Consider the following 20,486-nt stretch of genomic DNA (forward strand, 5'->3'; position numbering starts at 1 on the left):
GCGTGGTGTGTTTCCACAGAATGGCTTGGAGGATTCTTTTCTGTCCGGGCGAAGTCAGCAACGGTGAAACGGGCTTAAAAGCGATCAGAAGTGAGAGAGAGAAAGAAAGCACGAGAGAGAGAAAGATAAAGAGAGGGAGCGTGAAGAAGGAGAGGGAGAGAAAAGGTGAAGGAGGAGCCTTTGATCCTTCAGTGAGATGCAAACCTGCCAAGGCATGTAGGAGAGTCGAAGGGGAGTGGGAGGAGTGTGCAAACACACACACACACACACACACACACACACACACACACACCGAGGTATAAAAGTTCAAAGTTTGCCTACCACTGACAAATCGCATTGACTCAGAATCTCTGCAGGTCAGTCCATAGATCAGCTGTCAGCTGTCAGATTGGAAAGACAAGGAAGAGAGAATGAAAGAAAAAAGGCTAGCTGGCCTTGGAACTGTGTAGAGGTAAAGATTAGTGTGTCTCTTCTTCTGTTTGAATACAGCCTTTGTGTATTCTCCTCCCTCTCTGCCCCCCCCCCCCCCCCCTCCCCCCCGTTCTTTAGCAGTGATATGATCCTCTGTATTCTCTTGTAGAGGTTGGCTGTGCAACACTTTCTATCTTCTCTCCTTCTGTCTAAATGCAGTATATGCGTTGCTGGTGAAAGTTGTGCTTCAATACAGCACAAAAAGTGAGCGTTATGTCTCCTATGTTGTTAGAGATTTGCCTATGTGTGCGTGTGTGGTAAAATGTTACAAATGAATGTATGAACACACATTGTATGTCCTAACATGTCCTAATATAGACCTACTAAAGGTTCTTCATAGCTATTTATGCTTATTATTCATCTATACAATATGGATGATCATCAGCTAAATAAACAGTGTACATTAGTGCATATGGATAATTACATGACTCAGAACAAGCTGTTTCATCTGTTTCATATCATTTATAATGCCAGAATACCCGACCACACCTGGAAACCTTTAGGTGTTTTTTCAGGTTATAATTACAGACTGCTTTCTTCAGCTGAAGATTCAATTTAAAAAGGAAGCATTAAAACATATTGGGAAAATGTTTCTATAATTAAGGATTCATTAAGGATTATTCAATTGAGAATAATGTTCTTGTGTTTTTCATCTACCTCTGTTGGTTATTTAGGGGATCTGTGCCTGTAGTTGATGCTTCCAACACAGTGATTAATATAGCAAGGCTGAATTACCAGCAGCCCCTAGGAAAGTACTGCATTTATTTTGCTCAACCTGCACCATACTTTATAGTTGGAAATTAGCCAAGCAGCCATTTATTCGGATTAATCGATAATAATAATGAAATAATCCAGCTCCTCTACCCTTTCACATTAGATCTGACCGCATATCAGCTTTGCTTCAGGGCCTTATTATGATTGTTCTTGGTCTCTAAACAGAGCCTTTTTTGGGTTTTCCCTAACCAGAGAATTACTGCAGATAGATTGATGCTACTCCCTGCCACTTAAGACACCGGTGGGATTTGGCTTTAGGAAGTGTAACCCCATGACCGAGAGAAAGGCACTTCTCTGTGAGAACTTGATGCACAGCTGAGACCTAACGCTGTTAGAGTGTGGCTATTTGTCTCGAGACTGCAACTTCATCTTTTTTTCCCTTCATCTGTTCCCTCTCTCACTCTGTCCTCTTGACCAGTCTCTCCGTCTGTCTCTGTCTTGCTGTATTATGCTGTGTTGTTGACAAGAAACTGAATAATTGCCTACGATTTCCCCCTGGCAGACCCTGTGGGCTGAATGTTGGATGTGTTGACTGGTGGTTGCAATGGGGTGCTTAGGGGATGTTTGGGGATAAAATGTGAACCCGATGCATTAAAGCCACCTTAAAAGATGGAGTCTCTCTCTCCCTATCTCTCTCATTTGTCTTTCTGCCAGTCTCTTTCTGGGTCCACTGAGCGGCTGTCGCTTGTGAGACCTGAAACACTGAGAGATAGGAGGAACTGATTTGTGAGACTTGGCGAAAGAGAAGAAAGAGGCAGATTAACAGGGTTTAAGGCCTCAAAAGGGCTATCTCAAGCATGCAAAAGGGATGTCATGAGAAGAACTAGGGATAGTGGAGGATAGAGAAAGGAAAGAAAACAGACAAAGAGAGAGACAGGGAGCAAAAGAGTGTTTTTGAAGATTAGCTAATGCACAGGATATCAGACTCAGGGAAGGACTTGCCGACTCTGGATGCCAGAGATCATGTGGTCCTGTGAGGCAAAGCCCTAGAAGAGCTGTTCTTACTGCCTGTCAGTTCTACTCTGGTGACTTATAGATGGGAAACGACACTTTATGTCTCGGATGCTTCTGGGCTCTTCACACACTAACATATCTGCCATCCACAGAGCTTATTGTGATAATGAATGTGGCTGGTATTGATTATTTTGGTGTTGAGGCTTGGCTTTAGTAAGATTGTAAACAGAAAGTGGCCTTCAGACCATGAGTGAAGTCCCTGTGACGAATAAAAAAAGGAAAAAATATTACATTTCTAAGAGGCAATGGATGTTTTAATAGGCTGTGCATTTATGTCTGTGTGTGTGTGTGTGTGTGTGTGTGTGTGTCTGTGTGTGTGTGAGAGAGAGATGGAGAGACAGAGAAATGTGTATGTGAGAGCAGTGAGGTGATTATGTCTTAATCAGTGCGATCTTGTCTCTGATTATATGCACAGCTGAAAAGCCCCTCATTTAAAAGGGCAACGCTGGGCTAATGCCGGGTCCACTCCACAGAGATTATTCCAGCCCACTTTAATCACATTATCATACTTTCCAGTGCAGCTTGATTGACGTGAGCTACGAGGTTGTGTCCGCCCTTCTTGAGACCCGCCTCTTACCTCACTGTTAAAGATAAAGGAGCAGGAAAGGTCCTGAGATGTTTTTCTGTGCCTTTTCATGGCTTAATTCAGTGCAAGACTATGAACCTGCCATCCAAGTGACACAGTATAATGGATTTGAACAGGGTGTCCACTCTTTGGAATTGTATGTTCTCAACATGTTATGCCAAATGAGCGTATCACTTGCAGGAGGTCACTCAGCAGTACAAACCTCCCACACCATTGGTGTATCTGACAGGCAATTAAAGGGCAGCTTTTGACTCCGCCAAGGCAACAAGAAAGAAGGGACACAATGTTACAAGTCCGCGCCAATGAAGAGACACTACAAACCTGCAATCGGTCTCCGAGCAAGAGCCAGGTCTTGAACTCTGGTCGGTCCATTGTAGACTTGCGCTGTGATTAGTGGTGCTTTGCATTACATGATGAAAGGCCGGTTTTGTGTTCGGGTGCAGTGACAGCTTGAAGGAGATTTTGGGGGGGGGGGGGGGGGGGGGGGGGGTCAGAGAGGGAGTGGCCAAGAGAAAGGTAGTTACTGAAGGGTCGCAGCACTGGAGAACAAAAGCCTGCATGCGAAGGCCTTTGTAGTTTTATGTGCCTCCTTCCCCTCTGCACATGAGGGACGTGAGAGGGCTGTAAACGTCACCCGGCCCTTTCTGCTTCTATATTTCTTGTCTACAGACTTTCCTCTTGCCTACTTTAGTAAAGCTTTTATCCCTCTGGACCGTAAGCATTTTGTTTTGTTGCTTGTTCGACAAAAGATCCTCATTAAAGCTGCCTAGCTAGCCATCTTCATTCCCCCATGCACCCCCCCCCTTCTCTGTCCTCTTTATGTGTGCCTGGGGCTAAGGTCTACAGTCACCTTTTTAAAACTGCCAGTGTTGGTACCCCTGCACACCACTATTACTTAGGAGCGTATGGCAGAGCATCAGCGTGTGATGCATGTTTTGTTTCTTTGCAGTTGGTTGATGGCCTGAGTCAGTTTGGCTGAGGCAACATTCAAAGCTTCTTCTTTTTTATATTAAAAATCTGCTACAGTTCAAAATGAGAGGACAAAAATCTGTGTGCTTACACGCCAATGCAAATTCAACGGAGTTGTGCCTGGACTCGTCAGCAATGGGGGGTTTCTGCTCTCTGTCCTACCTATCCTTCCCCCATGAGGTAGGTAGGTGTGTGTGTGTGTGTGTGTGTGTGTGTGTGTGTGTGTGTGTGTGTGTATTGGAGGAGAGGGGGGCAAAAGTCTCATGGTTTACAACCACTCCCCTGTGCTTCCTTATCAAAGAATGCTAATGAAGAGGAGATGAGGGATGGCAGGCAGGTGAGCTCTCTATGCCGATGCAGCTAGCCGTGCGTGCGCGTGCGCGTGTTAAGGGAGTCCCACTTGGGAAGGCTTTAGTTAACATAGCAGAAGCCAAGAATAGGTTTCAGCCTGTGTTTGTAAATGATCCAGTCTGGATTTCTTTTCAAGATAAAACAGACAGGATAAAACTTGAAAATTCCATTCTAAGCTTTCTTGTTTTGCAAGGACTGTCTCCTCTTTTTCAACCTCCACTGCTTATCACATGGAGTGCTTTATATTCCCATGGCACTGGGTTCAAATAGAACAGCACATGCCTGAGTAATTCATACATTGGGTCTGCATCTGAACCACTTCCCACGGGTCATATGACAAGCACCCACTGTGCCCATCCTAATTACGTTCACGTCATAAGGGGTCAGAGCAGCCTAACGAGGAAGGGTGGGAGTCATTAGCTGGAAGAGCGCTTGGAAGAGGAGAGGGGTCGGCAGAAGCTGAAGGGCTCCCTCTGGCTGCAACAGGGTGCATAGCGGGTACTTGACCGTTTGGCCTCACAGCCATTGACCACTTTTCATGGCTAGGGTTCACGGCGGTGGACTCAACGTGGTGGTGGGGAGAGGGGGAAAGACAGAGAAAGAGAGAAGGAGATAGAGTAAGAGAGTGTGGGCAGGAGAAGAGAGAGAGGGAGAGGAGATAAAATGAAAATTTTAAAGTATTGAGAGAGAGAGAGAAACATACCATGTTGGACCATGTGATCATTATTGAGTTTGTGTGACTAAGAATCACTGAGCAGCAGTCTGTGTTCGTGGAAAGGGAACTGGAGGAGAAGGAAGTGCTCCATCAGGAAGGATTAAGGTGTCAAAGGTGTCTAGGATCAAGCAGCGTCCTATTAACCTCTCTTCCTATGTACATTTTGGTCCGTCAATGGCTAAGTGCAGTTGTTAATTGGCTTTGCGATAAACATTGCTGTGCAGTCTTCTCATGGTTCTAATGGAGTGTATTTCATGAAAGCCGTTAATGAGCTTCAGATGTTGGTCCTGATGCTCAGGTCCTTCAGTGTAGGAACACACTGTTACTTTAGCCGTTAGCTTCCTGTGTAGCTTTGCATCATCACTTTAATTTAATTTACTTTCAATTATACATTCATAAAGCACCTTTTAAAAATAACAGTGGTCGATCAAAATGCTGTAAAATTAAATTAGCATAAACCATAACAAGAGCAATAAGATGCAAAGACCAATTTAAGTAACAGCAAAGGACTAACAACAACAATAAGAAAATGACAACCAGTACCACAAAAGAAACACAATTTGATAATTTGGTAAGAATGAGTTGAAAGATGATATTTTAAAAGTGAGTCTAAAATGCAAAAACATCTCCTTCCAGAGTTTGGGGGCTGTAACTAAAAATGTCATTTCTTCAGTCTTGATTTTTGGATGATGAGAAGGAGATGGTCAGTGTACCTGAATGACCTTGACGGAACCTATTCGAATAGGTCATAGACATTAAAAGGATGCAGTTAGCCCATTTAAGGATTTGTAGGCAAACAATAAAATGTTTAACTGCCATAAAATGATCTAGGACCCAGTGAAGGGAGGCCAGTATTGGAGAATTGTATTCCTCTTAAAAGATGAACTGCAACATTCTTCACCAAATCTAACCTTGAGATGGAGGCCTGACACCAGCATAAATGGAATTACAGCAATCAGGACGAGGGGCGATGCGATAAAAGTATGTAAAACCCTTTCAAAGTCATTAATTGATAAAAAAGGGCTTACATTTTAAAGAGCCTCAGTTAAAAAGCTAGATTTGATCACTGAGTTTATATGTTTATCCAATTTAAAATCAGTGTTCATTATCACAACTAAATTTTGTAGGTCTTACACACAGGCAGTTCTAGGTTCAGAACCAGGACTTAAGTTTTATTTTCATTAAAATTTAAAAAGACTAAAGCCATCCAGGCCTTTATGTCCTCAAGGCAGTGCAACAATGGTCCAACAAAGAGTTTTATCTCCATTTTCTCTATTTAATATCATATTTTCTAAGGATGAACTCTATGGGAGAACGTATGAATGAATAGGACTGGCCCAAGAATAGAACCCTGGGGGACTCCACAGGGAAGAGGCACTGAGGAGGACACAACATCACCATGGCTGACTGAAATTTTTTTTTTCTGAAGTTGGATCTGAACCACACCAGAGCAGCACCTTTAACACCAACACAGAGCCCCAGTGAGAGATGAGGATACTATGGCATACTATGTCAAATGCAGCTGTGAGATCTAAATGTATAAGAAGGGCAGAATCCCTAGAGTCAGTGACTAATAAAAAGATAGTTAAAACTTTTTAAAGTGCAGATTCAGTGCCGTGGAGGGCTTTAAACCCATAATGGAAGACCTTGGTAATACCCTGAATTATGACTGAAGTTGTACATATTTTTTTAAAGAAACAGGAGTTTAGAAAATGGTCTAAAATGAGAGAGTACTGAAGAGCCTAGACTGGGTTTTTATTCATCAGTGGTTACATCACTGCTGGTACACTACCTGACACAAGGCTGCTGTTCATAATTGCTTGGCTGTTTGACCTGATAGACTCGAAAACCTCTTTAAAAAGGCGAAGAGGGAAAACTATTGACAAACTCATATGGTCAATAATTTCCTTTAGAAAGGAAAGGGACACAAACTCAAAGTGGTTAAAATCAGCAAAGCAAGAGACAGTGATGAATGTGTCAAAAGAAGGTGGTGAGATGAGAGCTCTAATGATCACAATCTTGTCAGCTAAAAGTGTCAGAATATTTCACAGATATATAAGGAGACATCAAGACAAGACATTTTGAGATATAAAAAATTGCATTAATGTTATTAAACAGAAGTTTTATAAAAATTATATTAGAAAATTATATCAGCAATTACATCAGAAAAAACTTTACTGGTAGAAAAGTCCAAACAGGCCCACAACTACAGATAGAGTTCCGCTGATTCCCTTCTTGTCCATGTATTTGTCCATGAGAAAGTGAAGTGCGACATTGTTTGTGTGTGCGCGCGACTGTGATGGGTTTCGTTTTGGCAGACGTGTGGCTGTCGGAGCTCGAGTGCTCACGGGGTGTGTGAAGACAGAGTCTGGAGACAAAGCACAATGCTTCAGAAAGCTCAATGTGGCATAACATGCTGCTAATTAGAAATGGTAATTAGTAATCGAAATGAGTAATAGGCTAATAGTAGCTACTAGTACAGCACCTATTAAAAAATCAAATAGTAATACCACATTGCCATCCTGATCTCCAATCAAACAGCCTCACTGGTGTTTTTAGTGTTTGTGGGCAGGATAAAACCCATATGTATATTTTATAGACAAAAAGTGTGATTTTATTTATTTTGAACTAAGCTTTCACACTGCAGTATGGTGTAAGGAGAAGAAGGAGGGGAATTCAGGGCATTTTAATGGAAGTAATTTTCGGATCAGCAAAAATAGAGTCGGCTTGGGCGTATCATCAATACTCGTTAAAGAGTATTTTGTTTAATATGACAAGATGGCATTTCATCCTGACATGACAAGTCCTAGCCCGGCCCACAGAGGCTGAGACAGCCAATCAGAGCCCAACATTGGGTTCCATGCCTCTGTTGCTTATTAATGAACAGAAAACTCAGGTGCGCAGTCAGCACCTCTGACGGCATATCACAGATCCCCACGGACAAAAACGTAATAATCTCTCTCTCTATCTCCCCCCTCTCTCTTTCTCTATCTCATGTCCTTTCTTTCTCTCCCTCTCTTTTTATCTCTTGCTGAATAGTGTCCTGCTTTTAATAAACTCGATGTTTTCTCTTATTGGCAGCATCCAATCTTGTTTCCTGTAGGCAGGTGTCTAATTAAAGTGAAGCATGATTAATTAAGGTCATAAAAATAAATAAAAACAACACCGGGGGTTGGATGCGGCATCTCTCTCTCGCTCCCTCTCCCTCTCCCTCTCTCTCTCTCTCTCTGTCTCCGTCTCTTTCTCTTGCTCTCTCGCCTCCCTCCTTTGTTTGTATGCATTTCGGGGAGCGAGGGAGAGAGAGTGTCGTGGCATGCACACTTTGATTAAGAGAGATGTAAGCAGCAGTTCTGTTTTGTGTGTAGATGACATGGAGGTGGTACCAAGACATAACCCGAAGCTGACAGCTGGGAGAACGGTGTGCTTCTCTACTCTGACATTCTAGCTCAACTAAACTTAAAGCAAATTCTGCCAGCCTGTATGGATGTTAAGACATATCTGAAAGGAGCTCTCCACTGAGATTACAAACACAAAATAGACAATATCTTTATTTATCAGACTGTATTGAGTTTCCTGATAAGTTCTAGCATATGGTTTCATGACTGATCTCATTGTATTTCAGGCTGGAACCTCTGTATGTATGTCTGAGTCATTGGAAAGCACTTTCTGTCTGTCCTGTCTGCAGATAAGAGGATGTTGCAAGAAGCTAGAGTGAAGCTCAGCCCTACCTGAAGCCCCGCCTCCTTGTTCCTGAGCCCCACCCTCCCTCTCACCTGCCTCCATTCCCAGGATGCACTGTCCGTGCCGGGGAAAGTTGAAGCTGGTGCTGGCATCGCTGAGCTTCATCGTTCTGGTAACCTGGCTCTACCTGCTCGCCGGCAACCTGGAAAGTGAGTTCTACACTTCTCGATATTCAATACAATACAATACAATGCAATGCAATACAATACAATAATAATAAACCTTGGAGGTAATACAGTTGGGTGCCATTTCAGTGGAATGGGTTTAGTTTAGCTTTCTAATCAGATCAAAGTAGTAAAGTAGTCCTGTTCTGTTATGAAAGGTTGTATGGCAAGAACCATTGGTCATCCAGACGCAGGGGTGGTTTAAGGCAGCCCTTGAAGGTTGACAGAGAGGAAGTTGTGTGGTAGAGTGTAGCGGTCATGCCTCTATTTGCCACACACCAGCTTTCTCAGTGAGATTATGCCAGCTTGTGTAAAAAATTAAATGAAACACAGAGTTGATAACTGCACAAATCTGCTAGATTTTTATTAATGAAACACCGTGGAAACATTTTTTGTCTGTGGAAACACAGACATATTTCTGTCTGTGATGGTATGTATGTGTGTCTTTATAGTATACAAAGTCAATGAATCTTCAAGAACCTTCAAACGTGTCTGGTGTTAAAGAAGGAAATCTTTCAGTGTTCTACATTTTATCTGAAAATCAGTGCTAAATTCACATCATAAAGTGCTTTTTAGATTTAGGTTAGGTGGTTATTTACGTGCTTATGTATATTCTGATAAGAATAATAAAGATAAAGAGAGAATGATCCCTCTGAAACACACCGTGTCCAGGGTGTGTGAAGAAGTGTAATAAAGCTTAAGCATTTAAAATGCAGAAGCTGCAGATATACACATGACCGACAGCCTCTACACGCAAAATACTCACAATTAATTACTCTTCAAAAGAAAGTGTGTGTGTGTGCGCATGTGCGTGTGTGTGAGCATTTGTGCATGCATGTGTGCATTTTTGTGTGGCCATTGTGCACGTTACTGAGAATCTTGGAGCAGAGTGCAAGTGCCTTCAGACTCGCACTCTTCTGTGGTAATAATGAGTAATGATGCCTTTGAGCATGTGTGCGTGTTCAGGAAAACTCCCTAAAATGAAAGATCGAGAGTGTAGTCCGAACAGTGACACAACTCAGGAATGAAAACAAAAATAATAAAAATATTTTATTTTTGCAGTAGCACAAAGGTGTTAAATGCAAAACAAGCTTTATAATCCCTCAAAAGACACTGATGTAATAAGGTTAAACAGCCAAGGCCATTAGTGTTTATTTACACCATCCTTACAATGTACATCTCTGAAGACTCAGTGACAGTAGACAAAGACCTGGCTATTAGATGTGGAATACAGCATTGCTAACTACAACTATTCTTGGAAGGTTTTTCTCAGTCGATGTAATGGTTCTCTTTGTGGAATATGGACACATTCTAATGCATCTTTGCTGTGATCTTTGAGCTTTGGTCTTTGTATTCACTGCTAACTTTACTAGAAAGATGATCCACCCACATTCACCGGAGACTTTATAATATGCTGCTAACTATCTGTGCTTTATATGTCAGTGAGTACACATTGTTGGTTGTACAATTCATCTGTTTTTTCTTTGTTTAACACCAATCAGTGTTTGACCACAAGACCACTGCTGACTGCATATTATTTTGGTGGCCATCGTTAAACCCAATGACTCCGTTATGGCACAGTTGTAGATCATCACGCAGGGTGGTGTTGACACGCGTCTATCACTGCTGGGTGGAGAATAGTGCATCACCCAATAATGTCCCACAAATAATGATCATGTGGAAGGAAACTGCTGATGATGACAGTTCAATCCAAATCTGCACAGCAACAGATGGCCTCAATATACACCTACATGGTGTATCTAATAAAGTAACCGGGGTGTGTAGACTTTGGTTTTGGCAACACTGAATGCTGTGAGTCTGGCCAGTGTGCTTTTCTTCACGAGTGAAGAGACAGATAGGAATTGCTTTGCAGTTTCAATACAGTGTGTACTGCGTTCTAACGGCTTCACACTTGAATTACCAGTGCAGTGTGAAAACCACTTAAATTCACATTGCCATTATGTGTGACATTATGATATGAATATTTCATTTCAGAAGCTGAAACCACAGATTCGTTTTTCCCCAAAATGTGTGGTTTACGGCCGCCGTCTACAGAGAGGTCGGGCCATTTTAGAGCGGAGGCATGCCGTTCTGTGTCATTTAGAAAAACAGCAAAGGCTCAATTAAATGCAGTCTCCTTGCATATAATTCGGCTTTCGACTGAAACCTTTTAAAGCCCAAGGCCACTTTAAAGACACAAACATGTACAAAACAGCAAGAGAATAACAGTTTACATGAGAGACAGACAGTAATTAACAAAAACACACAACTGGCAACAGGCAATAAGTAGTCGGTATTTAGGGTAATGATAAGACAAACAGCACGGCAAACGTTGTTGTGTTTTACCTAATCAGCCATCTGTGGAATCCCTCTTGTTGTGTGTTGACAGACGGGCGTTCCCTGCTCCTCTCTCCGTGTCTGGTGGAGTCCACGGAGGCGCGGCTACTGGATCGGGAGGTCCTGGAGTCACGGGTGCGACAGGTGGAGGAGGAGAACCGACAGATCCGCCTCCAGCTCAGCCAATCGCAGGGCCTGGCTGCCCAGCCGGTTGAGGGTAACTATGGCAACCAGCAGTGGGTGGCATCGGCAGACACGGGTCCAGAGGATGTGGATAACACTGCGGAGGAACGGGCCAATCACAGCGAGTGTGCCCGCTCGCCAACAGCGGAGAAGTGCGAGGTAAGACCAATCGTTGTTGCAGATGTAGCCCTGCCTAAATCAGTGGTGCAGAGTGGCATTATGGGATATGTAGGCCTAAAGAGAAGCATAAAACGAGCTAGAGATTCTTCAAAAGAATTAGAGATTGCATCATATTACAGAAACATTATGTGATATAGCCATCACCAAGGCATTGTAGGAGATGTAGGCGTCAATATTTGCATAGACAACCATCATAAGAGATCTAGCTGCTATGATGAATGCAAACCCAGAAACTCCAAGAAACTCTAAGGCATTTATCTGTGTACTGCTTTACATCCACTGAGTATTCACCATTCTCACCATTCTCAACTATTCTCTTCCTGTGTGCATTTAGCTGATTCATGTGGCATGTGTGTGTGCTGGGCACAACGCCAGCCGGGATGTGGTCACCCTGGTCAAGTCCATCCTGTTCCACAGGTGAGGACATCGCACCATATTAAATGGAAGTAAAATGTTGCCCCATACATTCTGTTGCCCAAACAGAACCGAGCTCTCATTTCACAGCCTAAAATGTGAATAACACACAGACATTTTTGCACAATTGTACACAGAATATGTACAGAGAATATAAGATTCTATTTCCTTGAATGCAGCTGAGATCCTTTATTGTGCGATTGTGTGGCCTTGCCTATGTATTTCAAGCATGCTTGACCGATGCTCATCTTACTGCTTCTAGGAGAAACCCGCTCCATTTCCATTTCATCACCGATACAGTGGCCAATCAGATCCTCAGCACTCTGTTCCAGTCCTGGATGGTGCCGTCGGTGCAGGTCAGCTTCTACGACGCGGACGAACTAAAGGTAACACCTCCCCGCTCTGTTCAGAGCACACGGCTGTTTCTGGTAAACCCCTGACTCGGACGCCCTACCTCTGTAGCAGCAGAACTGGGAGAGGAGTGCTATTTATAAAGCACTGGAGCAAACTCTAGACCACAGCAGGTCCTTTAGACAACAAGGCAGAATACAACCCTCTTATCTTAATTCAAATGTGCAAGACAAGATCGTTCTTGTGCCACATGGTGTTCGTTGTCCATAAAGATACATCAGAGGACCCATAGTCAGTGAAGGATGCTGGTAGAAACAGTCGGTCCGTGTATATTTCTGTATCTTTAAATGCTATCTTTAAAATCGCCAGGATTTTGCTCAAGCTTGCTAGATTTTCTAATTAGCAATCCAGGTAAAATTAGTGGAATCAACACTAGGGCTGCACGATGAATCGTATTTTTATCGTTATCGCGATGTGAAGTTTCACGATAAACACATCGAAAGAGCCACGATAACTCCTTGAATAACAGCAAACTCAAATTGCATTATCCTCGTCCAGCAATAGAGGGAGCTATTCGCGCTGCAGACTATGATCACGTGATGTAAGTAGGCAAGAGGCAGAGTGAGGTGAACACGCTCATCAGACACGCGATTTGGTTTAAGCCTGGTTTACACTTTACGCAGCGCGAGGGTCCGCAAGGCGAAAATAACGTAATCACGGTGGCTTCGCCCGTGCGCGATGGTCTCGCGCGCTGTCGATTCACGAGGTCGTGCACCTCTCGAATTTTGTAAGTTCGCGCGCGCCGCGTCTCAGCGCAATGAGAACAGTCATGTTTGCCGGGTTCATACACCGATACAAGGTGGAATTAAAGCACTTGTACGTCACTTTCAAGGTCCATTTCAATAATTTCCAGCTCGTTAAACTTAATTGAGTTAAATATTTATACATATACTCTAAATGATTCGAAATAATTCGCTTTTTTTATCACATTATTTAATGGTTGTTTATTTTCAAAACGCCCAATCTTAACGTCTTCACGTTCTTTCATGTTTCGTCCTGGAATTACAAGAGGCTCGTATTTGTTAATGTAATTACAAGAGAACTGTTCAGTCAGACAGATATTTGTTGTGAAACGAAGTAGTTACAATTTCAAGTACTTTAGCCTAAATTCCAGCACTTTTCAAACCTGATACACAAAGCAACATTAAAATTGGTCAGGTAAATGTTCATTCCCCTGTATTTGAGGGGTGTTTTTTCTATACTACTAGGCCTACATATCGTTTCGGACAACACTGCAAAGAATGTGACACGGCAAGATTAAGCGCTTCCGTCGTTCGCGGAGGTTTACGCGAGGTGTGCGGAGTCGCGCTACGGTCACTCGTGAAAGTATAAACCTAGATTGAATCTATTGTTGAATAAACCTGCAAAATATTTGGAATTATTCTGGATTCATTACACAGTAAAAAAAAACTAATTAACGTGCTGCTGTTCAGAGAGACACTACATCTCTGTATTTTAATCTTAATTTATCGTGGTTCACATCGATATCGGGATATCCAACAATGTTATTGCACATCGTAATTCTAGTCCATATTGTGCACCCCTAATCAACACAATCCAGGAAGCCTGAGCAAAATCCTGGTGAGGACTTTTAATCACGGCACCTGGAATTGACAGCACTAATATAATATATATATTGCTTAAGGCTAGAAGGCTGACTGCAAAAAGCAGCACACTGAACTCAAACTTATTTCATTTTTTCATACATTTAAAATGACAGTGTGAATCTTAGATTGTGAAAATAGAATGTGGCCCACGAATCCCAATGCAGTTGCTTTAAATTATTCAGAATAAGCTGTTTTTGTGTTGTTTTTCCGGTTGCTCTGTGTGGTAATGCTTGTGTGGTTCACTATTCCTACATAAATCCATATTATTTACAGCTCTCTGTATACCTACTCATCATATTCCCTCTGTTTCTCTTTTCTCTCTCTTGGCCTTTCCTTTTTAGTCTTGTTCTTTTCCTCTCCTCTCCTCCTCCCTCCATCTCTCTCTCTCTCTCTCTCTCACACACACACTACATGTGTAGGCTTGTCTTTGCTCTTCTGGGTGTCGTCTGCCAAGCAGACCTTCATCTCTTCTCCAGCTCCTCATTCTCCATATGCATGTTAAACTGTGCAAAGTGACCCATTAAACTGTACAAAAGTAGCAAATAAATCCTGATGCTGCTATAAAACGACTCAGACCCAAGGCTGAGTCCAGGTGATCTGTAGAACTGTCTCAAGGTTGTGCTTAACAGTGGCATTAAGATAAGAAGATCACTGCCAGTAACATAGTCTGCTGGCAATTATTTTAATGAGATCTCACTCTGTCTCTTTGTGTCTCTCTCCTTCCATCTGTCGTTTTTTTTTTGTCTCTTTCTCTTCATTCAGTCAGAAGTGTCATGGATACCTAACAAACACTATTCAGGAATTTATGGTCTGATGAAGCTCACCCTCACCAAAGCTCTGCCCTCTGACCTCTCGAAGGTCATTGTGCTCGATACAGACATCACCTTTGCCACAGACATTGCTGAGCTGTGGGCCATCTTTAGAAAGTTCACAGGTAATTATTTTAATGACCGTTCCTTCTGAACCAAACATGCTGTTTGAAAGATGTTGAATCAATAGTGCTGTACTCATTGAAGAGAAACAGGTGATTGGACTTGTGGAGAACCAGAGTGACTGGTACCTGGGTAACCTCTGGAAGAACCACAAACCCTGGCCAGCCCTAGGACGTGGGTTTAACACAGGTGAGGAGAAGAGCACGTGGGTATTTCATTTAGGCTAACGAAACGGACGTCTCCCATACTGAATGGACGTCTCCCATACTGAATGGACGTCTCCCATACTGAATGGACGTCTACCATACTGAATGGACGTCTACCATACTGAATAGACGTCTACCATACTGAATGCTCACTTCATAATTGTTAAAAAAATAACATAGTGCTTGCTGAGTTGTGAAGGTTAGGCCTTGAAATATGAAAATATTCTCCATGGCTGTAGGGGTGATCTTGCTCTATCTGGAGAGACTGCGGAGAATCAGCTGGGAGCAGATGTGGAGGCTGACGGCGGAGAGGGAGTTGATGAGCATGCTCTCCACCTCCCTCGCTGACCAGGTGAGGGCGATATCATCGAAATGTCTTTGTTACTCCAACAGTATTACTCCACTGCTTGCAATGCATCAGTACAAAAAAAAAAAACGTCCAGTGTTCCACTGAAATTTAAATAAGCTCTTTCCAATTTTGGTGCAGGACATATTCAATGCGTTCATCAAGCAGAACCCGGTTCTCGTGCACCAGCTGCCCTGTTTCTGGAATGTGCAGTTGTCTGACCACACCCGCTCTGAGCAGTGCTACACAGAAGTGTCGGACCTTAAGGTGAGGAATGAGGTATTAAAGAGTCAGGAAGTAAAGATTTAAGAAAAATAGCAATGCGTCTTTAGATGTAAATATATTTTTTGTGGTGTCTGTGTGTAAATCCATCCTGGGGCATCTGTGACATTGTTTCTCGTGTTTGAACTGGTCTATAAATAAAAAAGAAGTAGCTTAGGCAAACTTGCACACATGGCTAACAATGACTTGAAACTAATAACCACCAGTATGCATATTTAAGCAATACTAACTGGTAACGTGTCGGTGTCATTCAGGTTTATAATAGTAAAATATTTTTACTCAACTCATTGAATACTGAAAAAACATGTACAGCAAATTAATACCCACCCCATTCATATATAGGTCATGGTCAAGTTATGATTTTGATTGTATTATTTTCTCCTGCAGGTGATTCACTGGAATTCTCCTAAAAAACTGAGAGTGAAAAACAAGCATGTGGAATTTTTCCGGAATCTTTACCTGACCTTCCTGGAGTACGATGGGAATCTTCTTCGACGGGAACTCTTCGGGTGTCCGAGTCAGGCCAGCTCTGAAAGCACACGAGTGAGTCAATCCTGATGCAAACCAGGAAAAAGTATAGTCATAATTCTCTGAAGGTCTGAACCTGAAGGTCTTTTTCATTTGAACAGGAATATCTCGTATGCATATCTAAATAATGTAATTTCTTAGTATAAATGAAGAAATTGTATTTTTTTTTTATTTGAGCTTTAACTGTCATGGTGGAACGTAGAAAACAGATGTGAGTTGGAATGAACGCTGTTTAATGAAAACAAAAGAAAATGCAAACATAATAATAATGGTGCTGTCCAAACAGCAACCAACAAGACTTACAATTGAATAGACTTGATGGATGGAAATGAAGGAAGAAGATGAGACGCTTGTCCATAGCGTGAAAACAAAACCAAACACAAATCATGTGGAAAGTCATGAAGTGAAAACTAAGGTTCACGTGACTACCCCGACCACATGGAGGAGGACACCAGCGAGTGGAGACCATCAAACAACGAACATCTCCACGGCTCATTCACATTCATGTCTTTCAGCTTCAGAAAGCGCTGGAGGATCTGGACGAGGATGACCAATGCTACGATTTCCGGCGTGAGCGGATCATGGTGCACCGTGTGCACCTCTATTTCCTGCAGTATGAGTACACGCCCACCGAGGATGACATCACGCTGGTAGCCCAGCTCTCTATGGACAGGTGAGGAAGACCCAACCGGACGCTCACTGATGGATTTACACTCACTATTCAAGCCGAGTCCATGTGGCGATCTTCCGATATTAATATTAATCACAATATCCTGACTTTGAGGTTTTGAGGTTTACACAGTCCTCGCCATCCTGTCCCGATGCTGTTTCTACCAGTAACATGTGATCTCCTACAGGCTTCAGATGCTGGAAGCCATCTGCAAACACTGGGAGGGACCCATCAGTCTTGCCCTTTACATGTCCGACGCCGAAGCCCAGCAGTTCCTGCGCTACGCTCAGGCCTCTGAGGTCCTCAAAAATCGCAAGAATGTGGGATACCACATCGTCTACAAAGAGGGCCAGTTCTACCCCGTTAACCTGGTCCGCAATGTGGCCCTCCGGAATTCCAAAACACCCTACGTGTTTCTGACCGACATTGATTTCCTCCCCATGTACGGTCTCTACGATTACCTCAGGTTAGCCAGGATTAAATTAAACCTGAAGTGTTTACATTTAATTATTGTTCTTTTGCTTCACTTATTTAACTTTAGACCTTGTTGCTAATTGATTTCCACAGAAAATCCATTGTCCAGTTGGACATGGCAAACACCAAAAAGGCTCTCGTGGTGCCGGCCTTTGAGACTCTGAGATATCGTCTCTCCTTTCCCAAGTCCAAAGCTGAACTGCTCTCCATGCTAGATATGGGGACTCTCTACACCTTCAGGTAGGGAGGAAGGCTCTCATACCATCCTGCCCTCTATATGACATAGTCATAGCACCAAAAATCTAAATGTCTGAAACATCACTACTAATTACATCTTTGGAAATTCAATAGTTCGATAATAAGTAGAATAATATATATTTGTAGTAGTATACATTTTTAAGTAGTAGTAGTATATATGTTTTATATCATGAGCAGGTACCATGTTTGGACCAAAGGTCATGCCCCAACTAATTATGCCAAATGGAGGATAGCCACTACTCCCTACAAAGTGGAATGGGAAGCAGATTTTGAGCCTTACGTGGTGGTCAGGCGGGATTGCCCCGAGTATGACCAGAGATTTGTGGGCTTTGGCTGGAACAAAGTGTCCCATATCATGGAGCTTGATGCACAGGTAAGCGTGTTACCAGTTTAAGAGTAAACCTATATCCCTCTTGGTTGATGATGAGTTCACGATTGCGCTGGGATCTCTTTCAGGAGTATGATCTGATGGTGTTACCAAATGCCTTCATGATCCATATGCCCCATGCACCGAGCTTTGACATTTCGAAGTTCCGCTCCAGTGCGAGCTACCGATACTGCTTGACCACGCTGAAGGATGAGTTCCACCAAGATCTCTCTCGAAAGTACGGTGCTGCTGCACTGAAGTACCTCACCGCTCAGAGGAACATCTGACCTTCAGCCTGCATCTATGTACATCCACCAGGACACCTTAGTTCAGTTTGTGGGTGCCTTTGGGCCACATTGCTGCTCTAAAATGTAATTGAGGTATCTGGAGGTACTGAGATTTTTACACACCGGCATCTGTGTAGAATCTGCTGAATGCAGATTAGAAGACCGGAGCTGTAAACCTTATATTTGAAAATAGGTGCCACATCAAAGACTTGACGCAGTGTCGTTGACTCTACACTGAGATATGTCAGAGACTGGAGGGCGATGCAAAGGGTGAAACTCCAAACGAATAGCTAATACTTGACCAAACATTTCAACTGCGGACTATCAGGTCCCTACATGAAGTCTACTGTTTGTATATTGATGGACGTCTGGTGAAAACCACTTGCTTAAAAGTGTAGACAAGCAAATTATGATTAAGGTATTTGCTTTATCTTTTCCCTTCTTTTTTTGACAATCAGGGCTTTTTCTCCACTAATAAAAACTGTTCATGGCGTATGGTAGCTTTGCTCCCGACTGTGAGAATCTGGTGGAGCAGGTGGGTTGCACAAAGCTGGAGAAAACATGAGCTTTCCAAAGCATCTTCTGCTGAACTGGGGGCTGGAGAGCTCGACAAGACTAAAGAAACAGACGAAGCCTTACTGTTTCCTCACTATTTAAGATATTTATGCTTTCTGTTTTTTAAAAAAAATATTGTGAACAAATTATGGAAGATGATTTGCAGTGTAAATTTTGATTGAGATTGAAAGAAAAGTCTTTTTTTAATTCAACAAACTGAGTACCTTTAGAGGATTGAGAAAGTGAAGGCTTCATGAGAATGCATTATTTGTTTAGTGGGGATACTAGTGATCACCCAGTAGTGCACATATGCTTTCATATCTGTTTGACATGATTTGTGGTCTCAACATGTGTTATTGCTGCATTTATGACTCTCACTTAACAACCTTGCCATGTTATGGCATGCTTATTCCATATCCAGCACTGTAGTGTTTAGACGTCATACTGTAGCTCTCAAGTCCACTGATGTCACTCAAGCTTAAGCATTTCAAGAAATACACATTTGTTTGGAAAAAAGAAAATATCTATCACCTACTACGACACGGTAATGAGGGATTATTTAGCAATCCATACCAGGGACCATCACAATGGTGAGAACCCTTTTGTTCACTTTTGGAGTCAAATATTAAATTAGACTGTATAATTCACTTCATATATCATCACTGAAAACCTAATAAACTGCTATATCGGTCAAGCTGCAATGGAACAATGGTGCATCCACAATGGTGGTCAAACATCTCTAGGGTGCAGCCCAAGGTATTTCACTGGGTCATTAATGTTCACCTGTCTTACATTGTTCATCCCCCCATCCACCACGTAGACTGCACATTTGTGCAGTACATGCCTGTGCCTTTGCTGTCTTGTAAAACTGGATATTGATTGTACTACTGTACACGTCAGTGGGGCCTGCAAGAGGTACTCTATTTATTATTATTGTTGACTTAAATCAATCATATTTTTCTATGTAGGGGATAAAGTGCTTTAAATAAATTTGCCCTTTTCTAAGACGGCTGGCTGAAGTCTTTGATGTCCTTTGTAAAGTCGGAGGGGGTTCGACCTGGCTCAGTCTGTGTTAGGAAAACAGAAAATTGGTTTGATGTGGCAGAGCTGCATCGTGAGAGGTAAGGCTGAATTCCAAGATAAGCTTAGAAGAAAAAAAATCAGAGAAATAGATACAGAATGACTGTCAAGCTTATTTTCTTTCTATTAATCTCTTATGGAAAAGTGCTGGTTTAAATCCTGATCAGGAGATTGGATCACTGAGCTAATGCTAATGCTAATCAGCCTTCTCAGAAGATAAGATTTAGGAGTAACAGGAAACTGTCAAAACTCACTAAATGTCTGTGCTCATGCATGGTAGTGGGGCTTTTTGAATCTTAACATCAAACTATCTGGACTTTGTTGGCATTTTTTTTCCTTGATAATTGTAACCAGCAGCATCTGATAAATGTGCAAACCAATTGTCAGGAATTGTTTGTGGGAAATGTGATGTACATTTAAAGCGCAGCAAATTAATTTTCACAGAACATTTTTAAATTATTCCTGACACAGGATCTCAAGAGAACAGAGGAAGAGAATGGCACATAAAACTAATGAGAACAGGCTGAAATTACAATTCTGTCAGTGATTTGAATGAAGACAAGTTAAAAGTGTTTACTTCAAGG

General features: G+C 42.4%; 1 protein-coding gene across 4 annotated transcripts in view; it reads left to right on the forward strand.

The window, feature by feature from the left end:
• The window catches only part of large2 (LARGE xylosyl- and glucuronyltransferase 2), a 38,071-nt gene extending 18,242 nt beyond the window's left edge, over positions 1 to 19,829 (forward strand). For 2 of the 4 annotated variants that reach the window (XM_076990559.1, XM_076990540.1), the window contains 14 exons: positions 8,566 to 8,770; positions 11,175 to 11,464; positions 11,820 to 11,902; positions 12,162 to 12,285; positions 14,680 to 14,851; positions 14,934 to 15,038; positions 15,295 to 15,407; positions 15,543 to 15,668; positions 16,071 to 16,226; positions 16,727 to 16,884; positions 17,069 to 17,347; positions 17,449 to 17,595; positions 17,791 to 17,986; positions 18,070 to 19,829. In XM_076990559.1, the coding sequence (XP_076846674.1) occupies positions 8,671 to 8,770; positions 11,175 to 11,464; positions 11,820 to 11,902; positions 12,162 to 12,285; positions 14,680 to 14,851; positions 14,934 to 15,038; positions 15,295 to 15,407; positions 15,543 to 15,668; positions 16,071 to 16,226; positions 16,727 to 16,884; positions 17,069 to 17,347; positions 17,449 to 17,595; positions 17,791 to 17,986; positions 18,070 to 18,267 (2,247 nt within the window). In that variant the 5' untranslated portion in view covers positions 8,566 to 8,670 and the 3' untranslated portion in view covers positions 18,268 to 19,829. Of the gene's footprint in view, positions 1 to 298; positions 452 to 8,245; positions 8,299 to 8,565; positions 8,771 to 11,174; positions 11,465 to 11,819; positions 11,903 to 12,161; positions 12,286 to 14,679; positions 14,852 to 14,933; positions 15,039 to 15,294; positions 15,408 to 15,542; positions 15,669 to 16,070; positions 16,227 to 16,726; positions 16,885 to 17,068; positions 17,348 to 17,448; positions 17,596 to 17,790; positions 17,987 to 18,069 lie in introns of those variants that run through there. The other 2 variants (XM_076990550.1, XM_076990568.1) reach the window with 2 other exon arrangements.
• The last annotated feature ends 657 nt before the right edge of the window (positions 19,830 to 20,486 follow it).

Source organism: Brachyhypopomus gauderio, chromosome 2 (genome assembly GCF_052324685.1).
Source record: "Brachyhypopomus gauderio isolate BG-103 chromosome 2, BGAUD_0.2, whole genome shotgun sequence".
Lineage (NCBI taxonomy): Eukaryota > Metazoa > Chordata > Actinopteri > Gymnotiformes > Hypopomidae > Brachyhypopomus > Brachyhypopomus gauderio.